The 24,592-nt window shown below is 37.5% G+C and overlaps 3 protein-coding genes across 5 annotated transcripts in view; 2 read left to right on the plus strand and 1 right to left on the minus strand.

The window, feature by feature from the left end:
* The first annotated feature begins 658 nt into the window (after positions 1–658).
* On the plus strand, positions 659–9,273 carry LOC105045711 (UNC93-like protein 3). 2 transcript variants are annotated; one of them, XM_073258547.1, is made up of 10 exons: positions 659–1,122; positions 1,208–1,371; positions 1,988–2,051; positions 2,137–2,250; positions 2,479–2,523; positions 3,336–3,571; positions 3,668–3,773; positions 5,763–5,875; positions 6,303–6,426; positions 8,864–9,273. In XM_073258547.1, exons 1-10 carry the CDS (start codon positions 928–930, stop codon positions 9,044–9,046), a joined length of 1,344 nt encoding a protein of 447 aa, XP_073114648.1. In that variant the 5' UTR covers positions 659–927; the 3' UTR covers positions 9,047–9,273. The 2 variants fall into 2 exon arrangements, with proteins under 2 accessions (XP_073114648.1, XP_010922380.1); XM_010924078.4 differs by having other exon boundaries at positions 661–1,122; positions 3,668–3,758.
* Positions 9,274–11,566: 2,293 nt separating this feature from the next.
* LOC105045710 (probable ADP-ribosylation factor GTPase-activating protein AGD6) lies at positions 11,567–19,029 on the plus strand. Its single transcript, XM_010924077.4, has 4 exons — positions 11,567–12,648; positions 14,787–14,876; positions 18,216–18,689; positions 18,778–19,029. The coding sequence occupies exons 1-3, from the start codon at positions 11,848–11,850 to the stop codon at positions 18,681–18,683; spliced, it is 1,359 nt and encodes a 452-aa protein (XP_010922379.1). The 5' UTR covers positions 11,567–11,847; the 3' UTR covers positions 18,684–18,689; positions 18,778–19,029.
* A 2,336-nt stretch (positions 19,030–21,365) lies between these two features.
* LOC105045709 (uncharacterized) overlaps positions 21,366–24,592 on the minus strand; it is a 33,697-nt gene continuing 30,470 nt past the window's right edge. For both annotated transcript variants that reach the window (XM_010924076.3, XM_010924075.3), the window contains exon 10: positions 21,366–23,692. In XM_010924076.3, the coding sequence (XP_010922378.1) occupies positions 21,911–23,692 (1,782 nt within the window). In that variant the 3' untranslated portion in view covers positions 21,366–21,910. The remainder of the gene's footprint in view (positions 23,693–24,592) is intronic.

Genomic DNA, 24,592 nt, shown 5'->3' on the forward strand with positions numbered 1-24,592 from the left:
ATCATTTTATTCTACTTATATTTTAAGTGAATGGGAAAAAAAAATCAAATTAAATGATATTTTTTAAAATATATAATGATTTTTATTTAAATTAAAATTAAAATTATTATTTTTTTAAAATTGAAAATTATATATTTTTTAAATTTTTTTATATAGTATTTTTTATTTTTTTTATATCAATTTTTTTAAATATTTTTTTAAAAAATAATTTAAAAAGAGAATATTAATTTGAAATGATGATTTTTATTTTAATTAAAATTATATTTTTTTTTTTTGAAAAAAATTAAAATCATTGAATAAAATGATGTTTTGATGTTTTTTAAAACACCATTTGAAATGATATTTTTATTTTATAAAATATTTTTTGATTTAATTTTTTGATTACATGGACATCAAAAAATATTATTTTGAATAATATTTTATTTTATTTATATTATTTTAATAAATAAATTAAAAATTAAATTATTTTTATAAATATATATATATTTTTAATTAATTAAATAAAGCATCCCATTTTTCTCTCTAGCCTCTAAGCTTTTTATTAGTCCATGGGTTTGGTCGGTCTAATTATTGTGTGATTAGACGGTATTGCCCTTGCGTGCTGGATCGAGTAGGGCACGTGGTATTAGTCTAATAAAATGGTTGGGAGAATAAAGGTTAGGAAAAGACGAGCGAGGTCTCTAGGTTTGATATCTGGTCCTGATGATAGCTTGTTCGGCGGGTGTTTCGAGTTCTTTTGGTATAAATTTAGAGACAAATTTGGTGCCCGGCCGGATCTCGTCTGGATTCGATCCTTTTCTGGGCGTCGTCTTCTTGGCGAGATTCTGGCCGGCAATTACTCTTAAAAAGAGATTCTGGCCGGCAGTCGATTCAGTTTGCTCTATTTAGTTCTGGGATTCTGAGAGCCTTTGAGAATTGAAGTGGGCAATGGAATCCCAGGGGTTAGGAGACGAGGCTGCTGCCCCTTTGGTGGTTGTGACGGGGGAGGTCGGGTCTTGTTCTTCCTCCGAAAAACGGAAGCCTAAGAATCACGCCAGGGATGTCCATTTTCTCAGCTTTGCTTTCTTGTTTGTTTTCTCGGCTTATGGAGCTGCTCAGAATTTGGAGAGCACTGTGAACACGGTGAGCTTCTGTTTCCCCCTTCTGTTTTTCTATTATCTTGTTGATTTGTGCTTGATTTTGTATATATATTGCGTTCTGTGATCAGGAGGGAGATTTAGGAACGACATCGTTGGGGATATTATATACCTCCTTCACTTTGTTTTTGGTGGCAGCGTCTCCGGTTGTCTGGGGATTGGGGTCAAAGAGAGCCCTTGTTCTTGGTACCAGTGGCTACTTGCTGTTCATAGCAGCCAACTTGAAGCCCTCATGGTGCAGTCTCGGCATTCACCTTTCTTGATATCGTATTTACTGTTTACTTTTAATTACTAGTTTCCAAAATTTTGAGTAGGGGCATGTGTTTCTATTTGTCTTTTGAATTCTTTCATGGCAACGTAAATTTTGAAAATGCCAGCTTTTCCATAACAATTTCCGAAGAAGTTTATGGGAAGCCATGCTAAGGTGTGTCTAGTCTGGCTGGCAATTGTAGGCTTTTGAAAGTTGAGGTTTGAAATAGTTGTGTAGGACCTGGACATGTTCTTCAGAGTGATTGAGCCGGCAAGATAAGAAAGTAAGAACAAGTGTAACAGCATGATTCTTCAAATTTTATTTTCCCAGCAACAAACTACTTACGACATGGGACAAACAACTGATGCAGCAATTCTAAGAGCTATACGTTTGTAAAATATTGACATTTAGGTTTGTTAATGATCTATCTATCTATGTATCTGCTCCTCTGCTTCTTTTTACATTTCTTCATTCTTAGAGACTTGATCCTCCACAACAACACCTGCCCAAAAACCAAAAAAATAAAACCCCTCCTCCAAATACACATACACACAATTGCTAGTGCTTACATGTACAATATTTGATAGTGTCATTGCTGTAGGTACACGATGGTGCCGGCTTCTGTATATCTTGGCTTTGCTGCATCTATTATTTGGGTTGCGCAGGTAGCAATCATATGCGGACAGCTACATGCTGTTTTTGGCCTCAATTTTTATAAATATTAATGATGTGCATGTTCTGTTACGGTAGGGAACATATCTCACTTCCACTGCACGTAGCCATGCAAAAGATTGCCAGTTGCATGAAGGGACAGTTATTGGTAAATTCAATGGAGAATTTTGGGGAATGTTTGCTAGTCACCAGGTATTGTAGTTTCTCAAATTTCCTGCTATCAAACAGAAAGTTTTTTATGTATGAAAAAATTATTATTTCAACATCCTCTATTTTTCATGTGTCTATTGTCATATTCTTGAAGAGATTTACGTGCAGTGGAATCTAAGTTCATTCATGACTCTTTCGTTGTGCATGTGGAATTCTTGTTATATTGTTCATGATGATATCTGTCTTTAATGCTAAATTGCCATTGTGCAGGTCATTGGTAATTTGATCTCACTTGCTTTGTTGAGAAATGGAAAGGTATGTTATTTACATGATCTTTATATCGCCTTGTGATTAAATATTTATGTACAGCATATTCTAATGGTGATGACTATCTCTTAGTTCTAAGTTGTGAAGATATCTACATGCGAAATATATTTCCCGTCTTGCTGAATGTTAAGATCATTATATTCAGGACAATCATTGTCATGGTCATGCCAATTATTGAGGAGTTGTTTAATTTTTTTCGCTTTCTAATTTATTTCTGATTGGATTCTCTAGCTGTGTTTTTTGTGTTTATTCTTTAAGGATGCATCCTGTTTTTTGTTGTTGTTTTCATGTTACTCATTGTTTTTTTTAAAAGGATACTCTCAGTGCTCTTGGTTGTAATCAGGGTAGAACTTCCTAATTGCTTGCAGGCATTGGCCTGGTTTATTTTGGTTATAAACTGGCATTATTCATATGTTAATTGGCACCAAATCGATTGAAATTATGGTCAGCTCCTTTGTGGAGCTCATATGCGTAGAGTCATGCTCCGTAACTGATTCCTATTGGTGGAAAAATCCCTAATTACTGCTGCTGCTGGTGAATCATATGTAACACAGATGGAATGTAGATGGACTGTTATACCAGATTTAAGTAAATAAAATTTCTCAATATTAAATGCCTAACAGTTCACATTTATTGATTGGTTTGAGCAGAATTTAATATGATAGCATTGTTATATTTCATTCTTTTGATCTTGAAATTGTTTAATTGATGTGTAAATCACCTCGATTTTTTTTTTATATATAACATAGAGTTTCCTTCTTTTACTGACTCTGATGAGGAACATAATCACATTACTGCAGGAGGGGGATGGTGTCACTGGGAAAAACCTTTTATTTACTGTGTTCCTTGGTTGTATGGTCTTGGGTATCACATTGATGTGCTTTCTATCTAAAAGAGATGACAATGGGGGTAGCCTTTCCATGAATTCATCTCTTGCATCTGTTCTTAAATCTGCTTTTGCTCTACTCCTGGACAGACGGGTGCTTTTGGTTATCCCTCTTCTTGCATATTCAGGCTTGCAACAGGCATTTGTATGGTAAAAGTTACATGTATTGACTGTGCATGATGCTTTTTAGAAATTGAGATTTTATTGTCAGTTATTTGGTATCAAGCTGTTGTTTTCTAATAACAGGGCTGAATTTACGAAGGAAGTTGTAACACCAGTACTTGGTGTCTCAGGCGTGGGTGGTGCAATGGCATTATATGGGGCTGCTGATGCAATTGTATGTCACCATATGGCATGTTCTGATTCACCTGTTGTGATGAAGTCATTAGGCATAAAATGATATCATTGAATGCTGATGTTATGTGTTTTTCCTTGCTTTTCTCCTGCTGCTTGTTCAAACATATAATCTTCTGCTTTGCAGGTCTTCTTAAGCATGAATAACATATTCTTCTGTTAGCCTAACTTCTGAACCACGTACATTTATTCTGCTATCTTCTTCCTGCACCTGCTTCTTCTGGATAGGTCTTTATTAACAAAGTGTTTCAAACTTTAAAGTAAGCATCACATCTCATGACATATCAACATTTATATGGACTTTTATATGGCATGGAGTGTTGAACTTTATAATTTCAGTTTCATAAAAATTCCTGGATTCTTGATCCTCATTTTTGTGAGATGCTGTAACATCTACCATGTTTCACGCTTTCACACTTTCAGCTTATAGCTGTGTGCTGACAAAGTTCATAGTCAGACAACTCTCTTATTGGAGTATGCCGGAGTTGCATGAGGTTCTCGAATTATCATTAACATGTAAAACACTGACAATGTACTTAAACATATGGGGGAGTTCTTTTTTTTGGTAGAGCTCAATTTAGCAAACTGGCTATGGAGTACCTTCATCTCTTCGGAGACGTTCGATAAAATTGGCAATGGAGTACCTTCTGGTTACTGGCTAAACCATTGTGTGGGCTCTGGAATATTTGTGTTCTGGTTCATCTTAGATGGGCCAAAACTAGAAATATGATACTTGAAGTGAAAAACCAAAAGAGAATGTCATGATTAATATCGAAGAAATTAAGAAAAAGAGAAACTATGAGGTTTCTATTACCATCAGGTATATTATTTTGTCTTCCCTATGATCATTAATAGAGTCAATATTAGTATGAGAACACAGTACAAAATAAAAAGATAAATATCTTAAATTGCATACAGTATTTGTTAAAGAAAGGAGAAAAATATCATTTAAGAGGAACTATCAAGTAAGACTATCCATGACAGGTGGCGATGCATATGTTTTGGATGGAAGCCTAAATGTTCTTTTGATATTGTGCATCAGAACTGAGTTTCTTTTTCCCCTATGAAGTAGTCAAAACCATGGTTGAAGCAGATGTGTACTCCTTCCAGCTTTTAATGTTAGTGTGGTAAGAAACATATATGTGTTGGATGTAACAATATGTCTTAGCCTACATTTTATACTATGTTTTCCCTCTGTAAAGTTCAAAAGAAAGTATCTGCAAATAACATGTCAAATAGAGGCAGCAAAATCAGATTACCAGAATTTGATACATATTTCAAAGGTATGGCTTAAGGACAATACTCTTGCTGCCCCATTTAATGATATTTATCTTGATTAATTGTACATCATTTCTGAATTCTGAATGAAAATGTGAATCTTTTTTTATAAATCCTTATTAGTAACTAATTTGGTTTCTGTTAAGTAAATTTTTTATTGGAATCAGTTAAATTTTTTGCCTGTTAATAATCCAAATGAATCATCCCTTGCATGGTTTTGTTTATTCTTCCCCAGGCTAACAAAGTTTATAAGCTTTTGCAGTAGTCTTATATTTCATTTGTGCTTTTTACAGTGTTAGAAGAATCCTTGGGTTAAACTGTTATTTTATAGTTCTTTTTTCCAGTCATATCGAATGTAAGAAGGGTCAGGTAGGATAATTGCAGATTATGGGGGCTAAGGTCTGTGGTTGTGACTCAACCTTAATCAGGGATGAGAATGATGGTAGTTAGTCAGAAGCGAGAGTAGGAATTTGCTTTAGCTTTTTAATAGAGGGGAAAAATTGTCCTGGGGAAATATATAATCACATCCATATAATATTTGGAATCATTTCATTGGCCAGTTTGATGGGCCTATAATGGTCAGTATGTAAAGATATGACACTTACATTTGTTTGCATCCAGCAAGAAGATTGTGAAGTAAGTTTCTGGTAATGTTATTTTGATATCTGTTGATTCTGCTAACATCTGGAGTCTTGTTGTATGGTTATAGTGTTCACTGGTTGCTGGGCGCTTCACATCTGGACTGTCTTCCATCACTTTTATTGTCTCTGGTGGAGCTGTTCTACAGATTCTTGTCCTGTTATGGCTTCTCTTTGGTTACAGGTTTGACTTGACACTCCAGTTTCAATTTGTGCTTATGCTTCATTGGATTGGGAAATAGTGTTGCCTGGATTTATGGGGGTTTAAAGAATAATTCTAGGTTAAAAAAAAAGGAGGGTTAAAATGGGATAGAGATATTCAATCTTCTTGGTAGAATATCTTTATCCATTTTGTGTGAGATCAGAGCTCAAGTAGTTTTCCAAGCTCCCTAATTTACCCCTCAGGAATAAAGGAGTCCAAAAGAGTGTTTGGCACGGAAAGTGAGTAAACTGGAAAAGGTAGGTCATCCCGCTGCTTATCCCAGTTTTTCCTGCAACCAACCATAGCCTTAGGTTTTTATGTTTTATCTGAAGGTATTGGAGCAAACGTCTCATGTCTAGTTGCTTAATTGTCTTGTATCTCATGCTTTTCTTTTGCTTCACTGCTGCAGTAAGACTGGTGGACTTCTTGGCGCTGTATATCCCCTACTTATGGCTGCTATATGGGGTGTTGGTGATGGAGTGTTTAACACACAGCTGAATGCGTTGTTTGGGATGCTATTCAAGCATGACATGGTAATATATTTATAGCTAAAAACTGAGAGTGCTCATTTTTAACTCATAATGTTCCTTTACTCCTGTTGCTATCTTACTCGCAAAGGCATTTTCCCATTATGATCAATCCCTAGCTCCTCATGTTTTATAGACTTGCTAACTTACATTAGATCTTTGCTGTAAAAAACTGTTAGGTCAGAATATATTATTCCTCATTGTGGTGTTTTTGGAGCTTAAATTTAGGATTAGCTGCGTAATTCAGTGGTGAAATGTCTCATAAATATTTTTTTTTAATTATACTTTCAATTCCATAGACACCGACATTTATGGCTAATGTTCTGGTTATTTAATATTTAGATTACTCTGAAATTCCATGAATGAAGTATTGTTCATAAACTCCTGTGGACATGCAATGAAATAATTGGTAGTTGTTCCATCATGTAATATTTAAGCTTCTGACATGAAGTTGCATATCTGAATAAATTTTTCATAAAAACTCCTTTACCGAAAGCAATTAGATATGTGATAACCTAGTTTCAAGAGATATTATTTGTGATCAGATTTCTCCTGGTAAGAAAGTGTTGGATGCAATGTCTAATTAGAACTTTGAGCTATTCACAAAGCCTTCTCTACTGCTTAACAGGTTTGGAATGTTCTATTTGCACATGATTATGTAGAAATGCTTCAGCATTGCATACATTGACATGATGTATGGGTTACTTTAGGGGTCTAAACTAGGTTCTGTAACACCCTCGATGGATTAACCAGAAGAGAACAAGTAGATTAATTGATGAAGGTGGTCATAAAACGCAGGTCTGGTTAATCCATAAATGGATATTTAAGAAGGCCTCTGTGGAAGGATTAAGCAAAATAACTGGCTGTCCATTTGGAAAATTTAGGTAAGGGCGGGTTTTGCTGTTAAACCTATAGGCCCATTGGCACATACAGGGGTTTACCCTTATTGATTGCATAATATGCTGATGTAACTAAGCATGATAACCTTAAGAAAAGGAGTGTCATCACTTTGAGAAACCCTCAGAATTGGAGAGCTTGGATGAAGCAGTTGATAGCCTTTAATATAAGGAGTTGTTTTTTCATGTTTGAGGGTATAAATAAACCAAAGAGCCAAACGAAATGGTGTCCCTTGTGCAGCAAGTAAGGTGTGAAACAATGATGAGTTGGAAGCACCTGAGCAAGTAGGGATCCACAGATGTGATGGTGAGTGTTGATGGCTGGTCTGAGGCATCGACAATGGAGGGTATTGCCATTGATAAGTCAATAAATGGTGGAATTTGTGAATTTATCCAGAGTATTTAATAATTATCTTCATGGTAGAGGAGCTCTTGTGGGGAAGTAAAAAGTTAATTACCGAAACCACGACAGGAATATGGGATAAACTTTGGAGGATATCTCTGCTACGGAGATAGGTGAATTTCGGGTGAGTACTATGAGGGGTATCTTGTCTAGTAGAAAATCAACTCTTTGGTGTTGTGGGTAAGCAGAGGTTGTGGTTGTGAATATGGCTGAGAGGTTGGGGTGAGGAAGGAGTGGATAAACATAAATTGATAGCTAGAAGATGCATGTTACTTGGGGAGCTGAGATGTATTTGGAAATAGATGAATGAAGAATTCCTTTTGAGACAGTCATGGTTAAGAATTCCTTTTGAGGTAGTCGTGGTCAAATATTCCTTTTGAGACAGTCATGGTTCCTGTAGTGAAAGAAGTAATGAAGTGAAGATATGGTGTCTTGAGGGCCTAAGGCTTTTCTTGAGGATCGTTTCTCTCAGTGAGTATGAATTGCAGTCATTCAAACCCAAGCTGCTTGAAGTGGATATTGGTATTGAAGCAATCAAGAATGGGAAGTTGACTTCCAGAAACTTTGGGAAATAAATGCTCCAGAGGACACGTAATATTAAATATTATGAAGTAAATTTGAGAAAACATGATGAAATACTCAAAATTCTATTTTATAGTGGTTCTATAAATCACATATTACATGATATGTGGATTATAAATTTGATGAAATGATTAATGTTTGGCATCAATATTGGTCTTTAGTGCATTCAAAGCAAGGAAAAAGAACCCACTCGTATAAATGGCAGAAGTGTCTGGTGAGGTGCATAACTGTGACTACTTAGGCTTTAGAAGGATTGGTGGTCAATTGATCTTCTGTTTTTGGATCAATTTGATACTGTGATCTGGGAGGTGTATGATATTCATGTTTGGAGGGTTGTGATGAATGCTGTAGATATGGTAAAGAAGGTATTCCTATTCCATGGGTTCCTCCATTCTAATCCCACGGTGTATTTTTTAATTTGACAGGTAGTAGCCACCATAATTATCGAATTTTGGTTTTATGATTATGTGGATTGTCATATCTGTTTTATGTTATATTTCTGCTGTATAGTTGTAGGGCATAACCTTATCATGGTCCTGAAAGCTGGTGAAATACTGAACAGGAGGCAGCTTTTGCACAACTGAAGGTGTGGCAAAGTGCTGCAATTGCTGTCATCTTCTTCGTGAGTCCGTATATCACGTTACAGGCTATGTTGATACTGATGGTTGCTGCCTTGTTCATTGCGATGGCAGGGTTCCTTTTTCTTACCCTCCATGTTGAAAGATCATTTTCCTCTGGATCCTGATATGCTATGCTTATATTTTTCAGCAAAACTGTTACCATATCATGTTGCCATCCTATTCATATCGTGCTTGTTTGCCTTGGTGTGTATTCATCTGTTGAATGTGATTTTGTTGAATTTCTTCTTTATGTGCACCTTTGTGAAACCAAACATCCATCTGAAGCCATTGCATGGATCTTACCTTCTTGAAATTGTAAGCTTAATGTCTATAAAATGTGATGGTTCTGGTATGAACTAGGAGTTCGTTTTGCTTTGCTTTTTTGTTTTTCATTTCCAAAAGTCCTACAAAAAAAGAAAAAAGGAACTGAAGTGTTGGGGAACCCTTTGTTTTTACAAATGGTTTGTAAAATCCTTAAGAGCTTTTGGGAAGAATGATTTGTTGCTTTCAAAAAAATAAAATAAAATAAAAGCAAGGAATAGCTGAGGTTTTCTATAAATGCTATCTTCAACATCATTATCCATTTGATGTTTCGCTAATTCATACCAAAACAAAGAATACAAAAACAAGTGCGGTGACAAACGAGCCCTAGGTTTTCAAAGTCATTAGAAGTGAAAACTCTTTCATAATTGATATGCTAGTTCGTATTTTATTTCTTTCTGAAGTGGATGTTTTGGAAGAAGGCAGCATGCTGGTGATTTTGGTTTCTATTGGTCTCATCAAAGTGGTTTGATCTATTAGTTCCATACCACTGAGCTGGTGTCGGGATTTGTTCATACTTTGATTGTTTCATTACCAACCAGTGCGTATTAAGAGGTGGAATGCCAGCATCCGAGAAAGTTGGAAGGGAGGATGCAACGAAACCATCACTAGGTCGTTCCTTGAATTAATTCGTTATAGTTTTTCTTGGTATTCAGCGGATCTACTCTAAGCGCATCTCATTCTCATATTTTTGTTAACGAAAAAAAATCTTTCAGTACACCATTATTTTGTTTTCAAGGGCCTTTCATATTTGTATAGAAGATTCAGTATTTAAAACCAACGATAACTGAAATAGTCCTCAAATATGCAATATCACAAATATGCAACCAGAATATTAACGGCATATATTCAGCATTTTTTTTTTTTCTCTGAGCGTATCTTCAACAATTCATCATTACGCATTACATTGTCGTTTGAATTCAATCCAACAACATATTTGGAAGGAAATTAGAATGTACTAAATCAAACCTTGTTCTAATCCCAATCCCTACAACATCATCATGAAATTAGAATGTACCGAATCAAGCCTTGTCCTAATCCAAATTCCTAGAAATATAAATATCACGGCCGTACTTCATTAACAAAAAATATCACGGCCATAGGTACGTGGTCAGCTCTTCAAACGGTCGAAGGTGGACCGCCTCATGCTACCATTGTTCACCACCTTAGTAGTAGGGAAAACTCTAACATCTCTCTAGCAATCAAAGCTGTTTATTAAACACGTCTCTTAAAGCTGGATATAGTACCGGAAAATTCATGGACCTGCTTGCCCAGGCAATAGAGTCATTTGAGAGCAAAAAAGCAGGTAAACTTTCAAACGTTTCCTTGATATATGGTTCCTCTTTTTCCATTTTTTTGATTAAAATGTTGCCTTCCCTTTTCCTGGGAGGGACAACAATCAAAGATCATATGGGCGGACACTAAAGGAGATACGAGATAAGCTTCTTATTTTGTTATATTTCTTTGCAATTATTTTAAAATAAAAATTTAAAAATCAAAATTTTTTTCTACTAATAAAATCATCAAAAAAAAATATATAAAAAAAATTATGCATGACATCTTTATTCTCATCATTTTTAAATATATTTTTTATCTGTCATACTACACAGTCAAATAATATATACCAAACAAATTAATCATCTAAGAATCTATTAAATATATAAGTTTTATAATATTATATTTATCATTACATAGTATACAATAAGATAATACATATTTAGTAAATTAATCATCTAAAAATTCAATGCAGACATTCAAGCAAATTGATATTCAGTTTTGAAATTTATATTCACTAATATATATTAAATTATCAAATAGTACATACTTATCAATTTTCTAATACACATTATAAGTTTCTTTAGTACATATCCACAAGTGATTCAATACATACCTTCAGATAAATCGATATATAATTTTAAAAATATATTTTTTTATTTAGAAGTGTATACATAATTTTTGTTAGATGTATATTAAAAAAATTTATAATATGTATTAAAAAATTAATAACTATGTGTTATCCAACACTGCAGTTTGTATCAGTGAATATAATATTTCAGAAGCTGTATATCAATCTATTTAAATGTATATATTAAATTACTAGATGATTAATTTATTAAGTATATATTATTTAGTTATATATTATATTTTAATTTATTTAATGTAGATGATTCAATGTAGTATATGCAGGGAAAAAAAATATTTTTTTCAATTATAAGAATTATAACTCTTGTTGTAAAAAAAATAAATGTGTAATTTAAGATGGATGCTGCCCCACCTGATTTTCGTTCGGGGACAAAAGTGCGTGAGCCTAATAATCTACGTACAAATGCGTCAGGCGGTCCCCCAGAGTCGGAAGAAACGCCCGCTTCTTTTCCGTATCGGCGGGATCCCCGGATATAAGTTACCCACCCGTCCCGTCCATCCAACCCTCCGATAAAAGGGGAACCAAGCAGAGGCCGCTCTCCAAAGGATTCCCCTCGCCTCCATCTCCATCCTAAACGAGCCCACCAAATCTCTCCATCCAGGTCTCTTCTCTTCCTTCTCTCCCTTCCCTTTTCCGTATTCGATCCAATTCTTCCTTCAGATCGATCGATCTTGGGCGGAGATGGCAGTGGCCACGGTCTCGCGGCGTCTCCGCGAGCTCCAGTCCCAAGCGGGGAACAAAACGTGCGTGGACTGCGCGCAGAAGAACCCGCAGTGGGCCTCCGTCTCCTACGGCGTCTTCATGTGCCTCGAGTGCTCCGGCAAGCACCGCGGCCTCGGCGTCCACATCAGCTTCGTCCGCTCCGTCACCATGGATTCCTGGTCCGAGATCCAGCTCAAGAAGATGGAGGCCGGTGGCAACGACCGCCTCAATGCTTTCCTCGCCCAGTACGGCGTCCCCAAGGGCACCGACATCGTCGCCAAGTACAACACCAAGGCCGCCGCCGTCTACCGCGATCGCATCCAGGCCCTCGCCGAGGGCCGCCCCTGGCAGGACCCCCCTGTCGTCAAAGAAACTCTTTCCCTCTCCACCGCCGGCGGTGCCGCCAAGGCCAGAAAACCACCGCTGGGGCAGACCGGCAACTCGGTGAACAATGGGGGCTGGGATAGCTGGGGCGATGACGATTTCCGGTCGTCCTCCGATATCAGGCGCCACCAGTCGGTCGGCGACCTCCCGGGTGGCGGCGGCAGAGGAGGGAGAGAGGCTCCGTCGAGGTCTAGGTCCACGGAGGATTTGTACACGAGGTCGCAGCTGGAGGCGTCGGCGGCGAACAAGGAAAGCTTCTTCGCGAGGAAGATTGAGGACAATAAGGCTCGGCCTGAGGGGATCCCACCGTCCCAGGGAGGGAAGTATGTCGGGTTCGGGTCGACCCCACCGCCACGGAGCAATTCCCAGGGGGACATGTTCTCCGTTGTTTCTCAGGTGACAATTTGCATGGCCCCCCCAACCACTCCTCTTTTCAAGGTGCTGCTGTTGCAATTGTTATGAATGCTTCATTTTTGCACACTAAATTGCTATTTTAATGCAGTTATAGATCGACTTATTATTATGTTATAAATAATTTGAAAAAGCGTTCTGTTGTGTCGCCTATGACCAAGAACAACTGTACAAACCGGTTGTTGGATATATGACTACAATCAAACAGCTCCGTTGTAGGCCCCTCAAAATTCAGTACTACTTGATAACTTTGTATCATAGCGAATCAAGTGGGCAGAACAAAAGTTTGTGGTAATTCAATCAGAAAGTCTGCGGGTAGGAATGAACCAATAATTTCTACAACTCAGAATCTTGATATGCTGATCGTATTCATGAATCATGTGTCTGATAAAACTTATGGAATGCTCATGGAAGATGCTTAATTCAGAGTCAACAAGGAGGATTGATTTTAGATGAGGGGGTGGGGTCTATGTAGCTAATCCAGAAGAGATGGTGTAGAAGTTTTGTCAAAACATCAGCCACACTCTAATCATTCTAAAGTGCATTCCTTTTTGAGCGTATATTCAAAAGTGTATCTTGTCATCATAGAATATGCTGCATGAGGATTGAAGACAAAGTTGGTGATTCTGGAAGTCAAGTATCATGTCACAGGAGCGTAATGAAAATGAAAGCTACCCAATTAAGTTGTAATCCTCACCCTCATTGACATATTTGGCCCAATGAAGCCAGTGTATCCAATGAATAAGCATATCTCTTGTTCAACTTTTCTCTGGTTTCTCCTTTCATGCATCTCGTTTTGGGCAAACAAACTCCTGTAATGGCAATTTGCAGCCTTCTATATGATGCTTAATGGAAGCACAGCATTGGACTCCGGAAGCACTAGAATTGTTTGTAAAGCAATTTTTGCATGAGCTATATGTAGAATCAACCCTCTGATTGTCACCCATTGAGAAATCAGCATCATATGTACCTTAGACCTTAGTCCAACCCAGGTACAAAATGTAATACTTCGAATAACACATGAAACAAGCAACTAGTAGGGAGCTGTTTTCAACTAGAAAGAGAATACTTGGAATATGTTTGTTGATGGTCAAGCAATGAGCATAGCTTTTTGCAAATTATTCTTTGCTATATCTTGTTTACACGTTATGTTAGTTGATTTTGCAAGTGCTTCCCAAAAAACAGAGCTCGTGCAACCAGTGATGCATAAAAAGTGCATATGCACAGGGTAACTTGTGTTTTTTGATGGTTGGGCAGTTTGCCTTTGTAGATGCAGCACAAAACTGGAACTCATGGAACAAGTGATGTTGAATCTATCCCATGGCTACTGTGTTGTTATATTTTGTTGAGATATAAGTAATGTTTAAAATCTAAGATCTTTTGGACATCTAAAAGTATTTCTTGCCATTTGATCCAGATAAATAAATCTAGACTTGTATTTATTTCTTGAACATCTGGTTTTCTCTTCTTAATTATCATGATGGCTTATTTGTGTTGGATCATGGTTCTTTGAATGACTATGGAGTATGGTGAAGAAAAGTAAGAAATGGAAAATGTCACATCAGTCTCTACTTTCTCTTTGAAGACAACCTGGTGGTGGGGTCTTTTGTAATCAATTTTAGGATTGTAGAAAAAAGCTAATAGTTGCTAGCAAGGCTTGTTGGCTACACTTTTGCTAACGTATGGTTGTTCGTTGGTAGTCCTGTGATTGCTTGGGTATAGTTGTTCATTGGTCAACCTATTTCTGGATCTCTCCTCAAATTTTGCAGTTGATTCATCCTATGAATCTTTGTGCGTCCATGACTCGAATTACCTTACTGAACCATCTGACTCTTTTAGCTGAACCTGGAGCCTATGATAGAGTTGTTATGTACTCTTAATGCAAGTATGTTGCATCTCATTTTAGGTTAATTTTTATCATTTTGTACTAAGATGCTATTATTTTGTTCTTCATTAACATGTGTTCGTCTAGGAGAAAAAGTAATGCTATGTTGGTCAGAACTGTTGATTTTCATTTATGAAGCTTTTCTAAGTTCTTCCTTTTTAAGCATGGTGTTATTGAAGCAATAAATTGTGAGTACTTGTTTTTCTAAGATAATTTTCCTTATTGTTTTCTTTGGTAGGGTCTTGGTCAACTCTCCATCGTTGCAGCTTCCGCTGCACAGTCTGCTGCTAATGTCGTCCAAGTTGGCACAAAGGAGCTGTCTTCCAAGGTATTTCTTGTTTTGCTAATAAATATTGATTCGTAAATAAACAGGTATAAATTGGTTAACTTTAATATCCGAGGATTTTAGTTTTGTTTTTCCATGTTAATGTGCATTATCTGCTGGGCTAATCATATAAAAATGACGTATGACATGTTTAGTTACATGCTGCTACTTTCCGGAATGAAAAGACAAAGGATCTCAAAAGCTTTGCAGTTTCTACTTTTTGTTATCCATCCATTATGCCACGATAATGAGCAGATCTAATTATGTGAGATGATACTAGGAGCTTTATGATCCTTTAATCTCTACATCATTTTCTCTAGCCAAGGTTCTATTCCTACTTGCAACATGCCTCTCTTATCAAGAAAATAAAGTAGAAAGCATTATGAGAAGATAATCATGTATATTCAATATTAGCAGTGTTGTTAATGTGGTCCATCAAACTTTGCATGGTTAAATCTGATCTGTCACCATGGTAAGCCTGGCCGTCATCTTGTTATGTGCATTCTGAACTGTACTCATAAATAATATTACATATTTGCCTTGGGCTAGCACTTTGTTAAATGTTAGTGTAATTAAAAAAAAAAAAAAAAGTCATAGATGCACATCAAGATCAGTGTCTGTGTTAACTTCTAAATTGATGCCAACAAGGTAATGACATTCTCTCTCATGCAATGAGCAAACTGCCTTGTTGAAACCAATATATGCATTTTGGGTTAAAAAAGTTTACTTCATAATAAAAAATTTAGGGAACATTACAGTTTCACCTTCTCAAGTTTAGGTGATTCTCACACGCACACCCACATCTTTAACATTTTTTAAGTGGCCCTTTAAGTTTCTAAATCGTTCCAAGGTGGCCTTCCTATTCATCTCTATTAACAAAGTGGTGTTATGTGGCCATCACATCATATCATAAATCAATTGTTTGATCAAAATGCCCTTGTTTTTTTTTTTTTTGCGAGTATGGGGGGTGATCCTAGTTTAAGCAATAGATGGAAAGTAGGATCAGAGTTTTGGCCTGGGCCGACTTCCCAATCGTTGGACCAGAGTCTGCATGTGATCACCCATTGTAGAGTCTCTGATCTAGAGTCCATATTGAACCAATTTTGATCTGGCTTCATGCGAATCCACTGTTGGATCACCCACCACACACATCTAAAAGACTTCTGAACCCTTTTATTCATGCATTTGCATAGACCTCAAAGTGACTAGTGGATGATCCAATGGTGGTTTCCACCTTGATTGGAGAAGGCCTTGCAGGCCTATATCAAGAGATCCACCTAGCCAGCTGGTTCCATCGCCTCCCTTGATGGCAACTCTAACAATATTGCCTTGTTATATTTTGATCCAATGGTGGATTCCACCCTGCTAGCGCCGCCCCCCCCTTCGGTGCCATAGCCCCCAACAATGTCTTTACCTGTCATAGTCCGCTACCGATATCGGTTATCACTCATGATCATGACCCGCTATAATAGCCCATCATTGTCACAAAAACCCTAGCCCTAACCTAACCCTAACCGTAGGAGGACTCCTTTACGTGCAATAATGGTGGGGGGCGGTGGGGGCACAGGGTCGCGATGCCTGTCCTCAAAGAAGAGAGATCAAAAGAGAGGCAGGGAGAGATATATAGAGAGAAAGAGACAAGGACTTCAACCCTCCATCGGAAGAGATAGATAGATAGATAGATAGATAGATAGATAGATAGATAGAGAGAGAGAGAGAGAGAGAGAGAGGGAAATACTATGCCATCCAACAAAACAGTAGCTTGGATTAAGTTATTGGCTGGCAGCGAGGTTCAGCAACACTGCCGGCAATCAACATAGGGGAAAAGAAAGAGAGAAAGGAAGAGTGGGAGGTTAGAGGGGTGGCGGTTTGGTTAGAGAGGAGAGGAAATAGGGGAGTGAGGGGACCATCTAAACACACCTCCTCTCTCTCTCTCTCATCTTCTTTTTCTATCTCTCTCCCTCATTTTTCTGTGACAGAGGCTACCATGCCTTTGCGATGATCCTGGACCACCCAGTCCCCCTCTCTCTTCTTCCAGGTGGTCAACATCAAGGTCGACCTCTCCCCTCTCTCTCTCTCTCTCACACACACACACACACACACAATTAAGGATCTCTCTCTCAAGTAGTGGCAAGCTGCCGGAGGGTTGAAAATAATTGATGAATGCAAGATAATTGCGGGAAAAGTGTGGACTAGACTAGAGGGTTAGTGGTGAGTTGGAGATAGCAGGAAAGACATTAGAAGATGTTTGAAGAGGACAAGGATATTTTGGTCATTTTAAATGGTAGGTTAATGGTGTGGCTAGTTGGTGAGTTGGACCACTTTGGAATGATTTGGAAACAAGCACGTATTTGTTAATGTGTGCATGTTTGCATGCACACACGCATGCGCACATGCAGAGATGCATAGCAAGTGTTGATGCATTTGGTATCTTTGACCTTTGACATGAGGACTGTCCCACCTTTGGCCAACCGCATAATTTGACTACACATAAGTTCGACAGGCTAAGGATTCAGCATGTTCTAAGAGATGGTGCATGCAATTGCATATGTAGATGCTGTGCCTTGACTGTGCTGCATTCTCTATATGCATTTTTATATGTGGCCATACTATACATGTGAGCTAAAAAGATGGTTCAATGAGCACTGTGTGGCCACATATTCAGCCTGCTTAGCATTGTGCTTCTGTATAAGTGGCTTGCTTACCAATCTGGAGCTGCATAAACACTTCACTCTTATATGAGCTTGTGTAAACGAAGCAGGTTTAAAATAATGGTTTGGTTTGATAAGGGTTTCAGGCTGGCCTGAGGGGGTACTATGATAATGTTAGTATGTTAAATATGTTACGATTATTACTATTATATGTGAAATTTAAAGTAGTGAATACTAATTGTTAATTGTTGCTGTTGTTGTCATTATTTTTGTTATTATTATTATTATTTCTATTATTAATTATTATTGTTGTTGTTGTTTATGTTGTATTTAACATATTCTATCTCAAATCAAAGGGAGATTTTTCTTTAATTGTACCAAAAAAAGGGGAGATATCTTTAAATGGGCTTGAAGCTGCAGCTTCCACCTTAGCGGGGCAGTGCTCTGAAAAAATGAACTACAGTCCAAGCATATCTTTAAATAATTAAAAACTAGTAAACTGTATATGCACCCATATATATATATATATATATATATATATATATATATATATATATATGCGTTATCCAGCTTGTCACCTACCTGCATATTATAGCTGCCTTTTCAGTACCAAAATTTGGACAATATCTGTACACAATTATCAGTCAAATGTTCTTGCATTCTAATATGAAGGCAAGATCCTTTGCTACAGGTGCGAGAGGGGGGCTATGATAATAGGGTAAATGAAACAGTGAACGTGGTTGCCACGAAAACTACTGAAATTGGACAGAGAACATGGGGAATTATGAAAGAAGTCATGGCAATGGCTACACAGAAGGTTGAGGAATATGCTAAAGAAGGTATGGGCCGGAACGGGGATGACCAGCAACCAAATGAGAATGAGAGAAACGGATACTATAAAGAGTTTGGACAGGAGAAATTTTGGCAGGATTGGGATTCTCCTGGAGCTCATTCTTCAGGCAGAGGCTCCTGGGATGACTGGAATGTAAAAGACAAGAAGGAAGAGCATTGGAAGGGGGCCCGAAGTGGAGTGGCCTGGGCTGGGTGGGACGATGTTAAAGATGATGGCTATGAGAATTTTCACCACAACTCATCAAACAAGGCTACTGTAAAATCCAATTCTTCTTCTTCTTCATGGAAAGAGGATGGCTTTGCCTAATCAGAGGTTCGTTTCTTAGTTTCTTTTATCTTGTAATATTACAAATGGGAAGAAGAGTCATGTTGTTAATGCAATTAATTTTTTTTGGCCACAGGAGGACTTTATGGTCAAGTATACCTCTTTGGTAAACAATGATGTGGAAATTTTCTCTGCCCCTTTTTTTTTTCGGTAACAGAAAAATATTTATTTATATATTTTCCTGTTTTCCATATATGTATTTTTTTGGTAAAGTGAAAATTCTTTTCATGAAAATGAATCGATCATACAGGTTAGAACAGCTATTGCTTTCAAGTTTGTATATGTGGACGAGCTCCAATATGATTGGGTATATGATTTTTTGAGATGATATGTAGAGTGGATCCCTGGGTATGGTTGAGCATATGCTTATTATACTTCATCTTCAAAGACCAAGTTGTTCCTGAAAAGCCAGATTTGTGCATCAAAATAAAAGTATAACAAGCATTAATGACATCAATAATGATTTGATCTGATTTGTCACAAAATAACTTGGATTCTAGCTTCTTAATTTGATTCCCATATCTGGTTCGCAAACTCATGGATGGGTTGCTGCAGTGCATCTTTCATGCAATTACAAGTGGCTTTTCTTATGCATATTCCATTAGAGTAAGTGGAGTCTCTCGTAGTTGTTTGATAGGGCTTATCAATCAGCAAACAGGATGCTCCTTTTGACTTGGAAAATGCTGAAATAAAACTTTCAGCCTTGGTGAAATAATAGACATGCAATCATTCGACGGACTGTTCCAACAACGCTTGTGCGATGGTGTTTCCATTTTGGTCACCTGGGACCGCGGCCTGCCCATTATACTCCAATGTGACTTCAAGCAGCTGGATTTTATTAGGATGCACATTAACACGATAGCTTAGGATGAAATTCTTTAGTTAACGTTTGCTCCGGAATAGATCTTCTGATTCGCTGTTCTGCTTATAATTGAATGACACAGTTAGCTTTGTCAACAGCTGGCATTTAGATTCCATTTCCTTGACACGGCCATCCGCATGTTGCTCTGTTTTTATCCATTCGAAGACCCAAGCACCGGCATTTAGAAATTCGGGTAAGAAAGAAAAGCAAACGCACGCGGTTGTGTAAGCTGGCACACTGCAAGATACTGAACCTTTCCAGTGTCGCAATTTTCAGATTGATGAGAGATTAAAATAACCAAAGGAATTGCGCCTTGGAACACTAAAGTTTCAGAAGAAACAGATCCAGGCATGTTTTCATTATACGGGACGGGTTTTTCCATGATTCTGATCGCCTAAACCAAGGACCATGCATCCACCACATCTCTTCTTCCTTCAGTTTTAACGTTCTAGCATAGCTACTTCATGAGGGGATTAGAATGAATCTGAAGCGGATTATCCTTGTTAATAATCTGCTTCCTTGGAAATTCCTTGCTTAGACTCTTTCAATTCTAAACAGATGTGAGCACCAGCTGGGAACAAGAAAGCGGTGCCAGCAACTTCATGATAACGTGTGACAAAAGTCCAAATTTTCCCTCTCGACTTTTTTCCTAGATAGCTTAAACCTGCAGTGCCAGAGACCGCACAGACGTAAACAATAGCTTTGCAAGAGTAGATGCAGAAAAGGGATAAGAAACAAAGCCTAGACGAACAAAAAATTTCACATGCATCAACAGGTTACTTAATGTAAAGCCTTGAATCCTCCCTCTCGCAGTGAAGAAAGACCGGCTTCCGTACAAATATTGCCAGGAAGTCGAATAGTTGATAAACAATCATGGATCAGTACAGCTTTCTAACTATGGACTAGTGATCTTCTTCCATTTTGGAAAAAAATCCAGTGTTCCTTGGATGATTTTCAATCCACAAGTGGTTACTACTGTACATAGTAATCCCCATCAACACGGCACACGGCTGCTGAGGCTGACCAAGCCATTTTTGGACTTCCATGATTGCATGAAGTGATCGCATTACCGGCAAAGGCTCCATCAACCTCTCCCACTGACGCGTAAGCCATCCACATCCATTCATTTACTGAATCATAAGCCCAACCCCACTTGCATACACGTGCATAGCATGGCAACAGAAATGGTTTTTTTTTTTTAAAAAGAAAAAAAGAAAAAAAGAAAAAAAAAAAACAGATATATGATTCCACAACAAGGCAACCATCTATTCTAGGATACAATGTAGGAGAGATCAAGATAATGAAACAGCAATCCATAGAACAAAGTGCACCATGTTGCAATACAAGTTGCTATCCAACAGCTACATGAAGAAATCTGTACATGAAAATTCACAAATTCATCAAGCCAGACCAATATGGTAACATGGCCACATGAGCAATGTCTCCAATGAGAGAACAGAGGAAGGCTGTCAGGATGAAGAAACGCATAAGCTATATATCTGGAAAAAAAAAAATCTATGCAATGAACTTTTTTCTTTTCATCATTTTATTGGTAAGGTACTCGTTACCATAGATCTTGAGTTCAAAAAACTTGTTGCTAAATATCTTGAAAAAATGCATTACATCATTGAAGAATCGCCAAATTTGTGGCAGTGATGCCTTCCAAACTGAGAAAGGCAGGAAAGCTTGTGTGTATGAGACAAGCATGGTCAAATTGGACCAGAACTAAATCGACTGTTGCCAATATTGAAGGCGAACAAAACAATACAACCATCAGGGAACATATGAAATCAGGCATAATGTTTTAAAAGGAACATTCTAATCTATATTCACATTTTCCAGTATTTAAATGGTACAGAATTGCCCCACAATTAAGACAAAATTATGCCCTTTGACATGTACATTTCAAACTAAAAACCAAAAGAAAATTGGAACTATAACTTTGGTAACAAAAATTGCATGCCACTTGCACGATGGCATTGTATCATCTACTTCAACACATATGCAGAGATGGGTTAGAGGGGAAAAGCTGATTCAGATGGTGACTAGTATATGTATTCAGTTTCCTAATGAACTCATCCTGCCGTGATGTCCTCTTCCTACTGCTGCCATCCCAAAAACCGCACTTATGAAAAATTAGTGCTGGACCATTAAAGAGGGATTCAAGAATGTTCTTGGACAATTTTTTGGAGGAACTGCTAGTACAACATAACAGATCTTTATCAGGTAAGAACAAAAGATGTGGCCAGACAACTTGTATGGCACCATGATTATGCCTAATAATGAACAATTTCAGTAGCAGATTCCAGACAGTTAGAGCTTTGTACATGAAACTCATGCAGCCTAACTAGTCTGGAATTTGGCTTAGTTCAACACCTCGTTCTCTTGCAGCTTCTACTATTGCATCTGCATTCCCAGATGTTTTGAAGAGATTAACGTAGGACTGCCACAATTTAGTAGAGAAAGGATAAACTGATATAGCATGCTCATGGAACCTTTTGGAAATTCCCCAAGTTTCTGCATTTTGTAAGAGATTAGCTGCTTCTAGCCATATTGTTTCTGGTGCCACTGGGACTGCCTGAATTATTGAATTAATCAAAACAGTGCTTGCCCAAAATATAATGCCATCTGATGCAAGATCAGTGCCCCTGAAACTTTTAGCTATAAATCTGTACACCACTAAAGCCAACTGATAGTTCGCTGGTGCAATTTCCATTAGTGATTCAACAAAATCGACAAGATCCTTGGGTTCATTAACCCATTCTGGAATAAGTGATGGGCCATAACACACTTCAAGAACAGAATTCACTAGAGAAAAGTCCAGAGAAGCTGGACCCAGAATGCCATCCATCAACTGCCGAATTCTAGGTTTCCTTATGGTTCGGTAGTACCTTCTTGACAGTGGTTCTGACTTGCGTAAATAGCATGAAGCTCCTAAGTAACCACTTAGAAGATCCAATATAACTTCACTTGAACCTTTTTTTTGAGACTCTGACTCAATCACCAGATTTAATGCTGCATGTTCTCTTACACAGTGCTCAAAATATTCAGGAGAAGCCAGTTTCAATGCTTCATCAACAGCAACGCGAGCTTCTGCTAGATCTTTTCGGAACATTCTATACAGAGAGAGATTTAGATAGCCATAAATATCATCTTCCAAGTTAGCATGGCCAGCACCCTTGGACTCTACATGTGATGGCAAAGCAGACAAACTACATAAACCATCATCCCTACCTTCTAAATTTCTACATGGTGGATCTTTAACTTCCCAAAAACATTGAAACCAGCAGGTAATCAGCTGTTCTGCAAGCTCGATTCTTCCATGCGCTATAGCATGTTCAACATATTGATTCCAGAGACACTGAATGCCAGGGACTTCTTTTGGCCAATTAGACACTACCTCCTCAAACCCTATCAAAACCACATCTGCTGAAAAATTTTCCTTCATTCGAGCCGACATCAGAACTAGTTCAATGCAGGTTGGATATAATTTCATGTACTTGACCAACAAATCAGCACAACAGTGTAAGCCATCAAGTGCCGCTACACATCTAATGTGGCTAATAGCAAAGCAGTGCAAAGCTCTAAGAGCAGTTCGATCTCTTTTTTGGGAGTTTTCATCAATATCTGAAGTCATCTTGTCCACAGCAAATCTCACCAATTCTCTAACCCTCTCTTTCCTATCAGTTGTTAAATGAGCAGAAGGCCACTGGATCCTAAACGGCAGATCTTTCTCGAACTCAAATTGTTGTGTAACTGCTTGTGGAAGTTTCCTGTAGATTACTAGATATATACAACAAATCCAAAATATACATTTGTCAGATACTACCAGGTAAGAGGGAATGTCTGAAAGCAATGTGTCCCCAGAGTATTCAGAACTTGCTGTAGGAAGTTCATAGATTTTCCAAATGGCCTTCTCCAAATTTCCAGACATGCACAGGAAGTCAATCATCTGCAGGAAAATGTCTAAAATGCATGCACTTTTATATTTTGTTTCCTCATGGCATGTCACAGTCCTGTGGCAGAATATGCTCAAAGCATCATGATATGCATTCAGTCGTCCATCAAGCTGCACCCGACTATTAATATACAAAAGCCACAGCTCATATGAACACTCACTGTGTTGCACCTAAAAGTAAAATACAAAAACCAGTGTATCATAACCTATGAATATAATCCAATATCTTTAATTTTGATGCCCAAGTTAGTGGTATATCATATGACTAACTATAAAAAATATATGACATTGACCATACGATCTCTGTCGCATGTGCAGGCATATACTCAACAATATTTAAGTCATATGCCATGACTGTGCAAGAGACCTGAAGAAAACATTCAATAAACAGAAAGTATTCTAAACACATAATTTGCTTCCTCTAAGACACCTGATTGTGCAAATATCAAGGTAAAGAATAAAAAATCAGATATCTATGATATCAGGTAACCCAGAAGAGACAAACAAATCAAGCTGAAAATTATTTCAATGTACCCACTTTTTGTGATGTAGACTTCATGGGAAACATCAACTACCTGGTTCAATAACTGAGGACCAAGAAAAGTGAAACTAAAATATCATTTTCATTATCAGTACATCATGTTATTATCTTATCGGTTATTATTTAAATCATTGAAAAAAAGTGAAAACCCAACATCATTTCCTATGTTTCTATATTACAGTTAATCCTCACTCGTGATTATACTGTATTTATTTGTTTTTTAAAGCAGTCTTCAGGTTATTGAATGGGATCAAAATGGCTTTATTTTTGCAAGCGGTATACAAAATCTATTTAAGCACAAAAAGTTCCGTTTGGGTTATTGAGGTTGAGGCAAATGTTTTTAAATCATACCGTAGCTAGTCTAACCACCAGCTGGTTTAAATCATCTATTGTGCCCACAAAGACTCAATAGAAAATGATTTGATTAAGTGCTGTGAATGAGGCTGAGACTACCAATTATGGGAGCAGATGTTTTGGTCAAATCCAATGAATTTATGTTTTTCTTCATTCTAGTTAGGAGCCTTTAAGTC

Source organism: Elaeis guineensis, chromosome 5 (assembly GCF_000442705.2).
Source record: "Elaeis guineensis isolate ETL-2024a chromosome 5, EG11, whole genome shotgun sequence".
In the NCBI taxonomy this organism is placed as follows: Eukaryota; Viridiplantae; Streptophyta; class Magnoliopsida; order Arecales; family Arecaceae; genus Elaeis; species Elaeis guineensis.